This window comes from Ranitomeya variabilis, chromosome 4 (assembly GCF_051348905.1).
Source record: "Ranitomeya variabilis isolate aRanVar5 chromosome 4, aRanVar5.hap1, whole genome shotgun sequence".
Taxonomy (NCBI): Eukaryota; Metazoa; Chordata; class Amphibia; order Anura; family Dendrobatidae; genus Ranitomeya; species Ranitomeya variabilis.
Genome location: NC_135235.1, coordinates 621212542 through 621217376, shown reverse-complemented (window position 1 = coordinate 621217376; position 4835 = coordinate 621212542). Strand labels below are relative to the sequence as shown.

General features: G+C 54.7%; 1 protein-coding gene across 1 annotated transcript; it reads right to left on the bottom strand.

Moving 5' to 3' along the window:
- Positions 1-924: 924 nt before the first annotated feature.
- LOC143766090 (coilin-like) lies at positions 925-4404 on the bottom strand. Its single transcript, XM_077253475.1, has 2 exons — positions 3701-4404; positions 925-1080 (listed from the first exon to the last, which is right to left on the bottom strand). The coding sequence occupies exons 1-2, from the start codon at positions 3952-3954 to the stop codon at positions 1002-1004; spliced, it is 333 nt and encodes a 110-aa protein (XP_077109590.1). The 5' UTR covers positions 3955-4404; the 3' UTR covers positions 925-1001.
- Between the last annotated feature and the right edge of the window lie 431 nt (positions 4405-4835).

Below are 4835 nucleotides of genomic sequence, written 5' to 3'. Positions count from 1 at the left end.
TATTCTAAACTCTGCTGCCCGACTAATCCACCTGTCCCCCCGCTATTCTCCGGCCTCTCCCCTCTGTCAATCCCTTCACTGGCTCCCCATTGCCCAGAGACTCCAGTACAAAACCCTAACCATGACGTACAAAGCCATCCACAACCTGTCTCCTCCTTACATCTGTGACCTCATCTCCCGGTACTTTCCTACACGCAACCTCCGATCCTCACAAGATCTCCTTCTCTACTCCCCTCTTATCTCCTCTTCCCACAATCGTATACAAGATTTCTCTCGCGTATCACCCCTACTCTGGAACCCTCTACCACAACACATCAGACTCTCGCCCACCATCGAAACCTTCAAAAAGAATCTGAAGACCCACCTCTTCCGACAAGCCTACAACCTGCAGTAACCACCGATCAACCAACCGCTGCACGATCAGCTCTATCCTCACCTACTGTATTCTCACCCATCCCTTGTAGATTGTGAGCCCTCGCGGGCAGGGTCCTCACTCCTCCTGTACCAGTTATGACTTGTATTGTTCAAGATTATTGTACTTGTTTTTATTATGTATACCCCTCCTCACTTGTAAAGCGCCATGGAATAAATGGCGCTATAACAATAAATAATAATAATAATAATAGTAATGTATGCATCTATTTATTTATCTGTTCTCTGACTGCCTCCTCGAGGGTCTCCTTCCCCTTCTTCTTGGGTCGCTATCTGTGACTTCCACCTCAGGCTGTTCTCTGACTTCTTCCTCAAGGGTTTCCTGCCTCTTCTTCTAACCTCCATATCTGGATTCTCCTTCCCCTTCTTGGGCCGCTCCCCAACTACCTCCTTCTCCTCAGGGTTCCCTTTCTTCTTGGGCCTCTGTCTCACCTCCTTTCTTGGGGGCCACCTCACCCTTAACCTTCTTGCTTGGCCTCACTGGAACCTCATGCTCCGTGGGTGACGCCTCCCTGCTGTTCTCAGGGCTCCCTCTGTGGACACGTCTTACATTCTTGAGGTCTCTGTAGTCAGTCTCCTCCACGACCATAGGACTCACCTTGGCTGTCTGTTGTAAGCTGTCCTCTTGGTGACTCTTCCCATTTCACACTGCAGACAGAAGAAGCATATTAAGAAGGGGTTGACAACACATGGCACTGCAGGGAGCGCTGCTCTGAGGGAGTGATTACATTTTATATATTATTCCAGGGAGCTCATTATTTCTGGAAGCGGACAGCACCACAGCAAACTGTGTCTGCCAGGACTGACACTGATCAGAGTTCGGCGTTTGCTAACACCAGTCACGGCCACATACCGCATCTCTGGTGACTTATAACAGGGCTGGTCATAGATGTGGCTAGTTCTTGTAGAAAAATGTGGGATACACGACTTCTATGATACCTAGCATGCAGCTCAGCTCCGTACACTGAATACACACCCGGCTCCGCTCCGCACACCTCATACACATGCAGCTCTGCTCCGTACACCTCATACACACCCGGCTCTGCTCCATACACCTCATACACACACACGGCTCCGCTCCATACACCTCATACTCAGGCAGCTCTGCTCCGTACACTGAATACACACCTGGCTCCGCTCCATACACCTCATACACACCTGGCTCTGCTCCGTACACCTCATACACACCCGGCTCTGCTCCATACACCTCATACACACACACGGCTCCGCTCCATACACCTCATACTCAGGCAGCTCTGCTCCGTACACTGAATACACACCTGGCTCCACTCCGTTCACCTCATACACACCTGGCTTTGCTCCATACACCTCGTACACACACGGCTCCGCTCCATACACCTCATACACATGCAGCTCTGCTCCGTACACTGAATACACACTTGGCTCTGCTCCGTACACCTCATACCCGGCTCTGCTCCATACACCTTATACACACACAGCTCCGCTCCGTACACCTCATACACACGCAGCACCGCTCCGTACACCTCATACACACGCAGCTCCGCTCCGTACACCTCATACACACGCAGCTCCGCTCCGTACACCTCATACACATGCAGCTCAGCTCCGTACACTGAATACACACCCGGCTCCGCTCCGTACATTTCATACACATGCAGCTCTGCTCCGTACACTGAATGCACACCTGGCTCCGCTCCATACACCTCATACACACCTGGCTCTGCTCCGTACACCTCATACACACCCGGCTCTGCTCCGTACACCTCATACACACCCGGCTCCGCTCCATACACCTCATACACACACGGCTCCGCTCCATACACCTCACACACATGCAGCTCTGCTCCATACACCTCAAACACACCTGCCTCCGCACACCTCATACACACCTGGCTCTGCTCCATACACCTCGTACACACACGGCTCCACTCCATACACCTCATACACATGCAGCTCTGCTCCGTACAATGAATACACACCTGGCTCTGCTCCGTACACCTCATACACACCCGGCTCTGCTCCGTACACCTCATACACACACGGCTCCGCTCCGTACACCTCATACACACGCAGCTCCGCTCCGTACACCTCATACACATGCAGCTCAGCTCCGTACACTGAATACACACCCGGCTCCGCACACCTCATACACCTGCAGCTCTGCTCCGTACACTGAATGCACACCTGGCTCCGCTCCATACACCTCATACACACCCGGCTCTGCTCCATACACCTCATACACACCCGGCTCTGCTCCGTACACCTCATACACACCCGGCTCTGCTCCGTACACGTCATACACACGTGGCTCTGCTCCGTACACCTCATACACACCTGGCTCCGCTCCATACACCTCATGCACACCTGGCTCTGCTCCGTACACCTCATACACACCTGGCTCTGCTCCATACACCTCATACATACACACACACACGGCTCCGCTCTATGCACCTCGTACACACACGGCTCCGCTCCATACACCTCATACACTTGCAGCTCTGCTCCGTACACTGAATACACACCTGGCTCCGCTCCGTACACCTCATACACACCTGGCTCTGCTCCATACAGCTCGTACACACCCGGCTCCGCTCCATACATGTCGTACACACCCGGCTCCGCTCCATACCCCTCATACACACACAGCTCCGCTCCATACACCTCATACACACACAGCTCCGCTCCATACACCTCATACACATGCAGCTCTGCTCCGTACACTGAATGCACACCTGGCTCCGCTCCGTACACCTCATACACACATGGCTCTGCTCCGTACACCTCATACACACAGGGCTCCGCTCCATACACCTCATACACATGCAGCTCTGCTCCGTACACTGAATACACACCTGGCTTCGCTCCGTACACCTCATACACACCTGGCTCTGCTCCATACAGCTCGTACACACACGGCTCCGCTCCATACATGTCGTACACACCCGGCTCCGCTCCATACACCTCATACACACACGGCTCCACTCCATACACCTCGCACACACCATGGCAACCAGCACAGCAGAGTCCTTCATTCCATGGAGGTCCCGATCATGTGACCTCATCACAGGTCCTGTTTGCACAGAGCAGCCAAGGTGCAGGGATGACCGGCCGGTGGGTTGTGAGCAGCGGCGCGCTAGTGACTGCAAGTGTCAGGGACTATGGAGAGTCGGCACCAGGTGTTCTGACCGCCGCTCTGCCGCCCCGTCTTTCAGTGACGGCTGCCGTCTGAAGCAAAGGGCTCAACTTGCCCCATGATAGCGGCGCCCCTGGTGACGTCAGACCTCACCTGATGGTGTCGTTGTCCCGGATGATGCGCACGTTCTCCCTGGGGTGCAACAGACGTCCGTCCAGGTACAGGGACAGCGCCCCCTGGCGGCCGTAATAGAATCGCTCCCTGATGATGGCACTCACATCGGTGACGGCCCGGCAATTCTCCGAGTCCAGCAAGAACCAAAAGTCGCTGCTCTCCGGGATCGCGGGCGGCGGGTAATCAAACCTGAGCCCGATCCGCAGCTCTGTGGGGCTGTATGGAGCCGCCATGTTCAGTGCACAGTGATTACAACTGACACAACGGGTTGCTAGGAGACGCAAGTCAGGTGGTGTGAGTCACGTGACAGCGCGGAAACCCCCAAGACCTGACGGCAGATCACATGACCGGCAACATGGCGAGCGGCCTACGCAGTAGTGTAGCTACTGGGGGGGCAGAGGGGGCCATTGCCCCGGGCCCAGTCACCTGAAGGGGCCCTCCGGGAGATCCACTGCCGAGTCTAAGGTGTCAGGGAGAGAGCAGCACAATGCCGGCTGCAGAGCCTCCCTCCGTGCAGAGTGCAATGTGGTCTCACCAGAGGAATCTCTTCCTGGCTGGCAGTAGCAGCAGCTGCAGTTACTTTCTGGCTGTGCAGTCAGTGTGCACGCTTGGTTTGGCTGAGGCACGCTGGGTCCTAGTGCTGCCCTGCTTCCATCTATCTGGTCACTTCCTGGTTCTCCTCACTGTCTGCCTGAAAACTTCATCAGTAAGTGGGGATGGAATTCATTAGAGTAATTCGATGTAGGCATATCATGGTCACTGTGGGGGTGAATGTGAAACGATGGGGGTTATTGTGGGTGTGCAGGGGGACAGGGAACTGTGGGGGTGAATGAGAGGATGGTGGTATTGTGGGAGGGGGACAGGGTACTGGGGGTGAATGGTAGAGTTTGAGGGTATTGTGAGGGCTGACGTGGGTGAGGGGGCACTGGGGGGATGATTATTACTATTATACTGTTTAATGTTATGAGATATGCACTCTCATCATATGTGAGGGTATGTGCCCTCGAGGTGTATTGGCAGCGCTTTGGACGCAGCAGATACCCCGCTCTGCCCAAAGCGCTGCCCCCTGTTGTACGTGCGGTGATTCCGCATATATTCATTGAACACAGGTGGA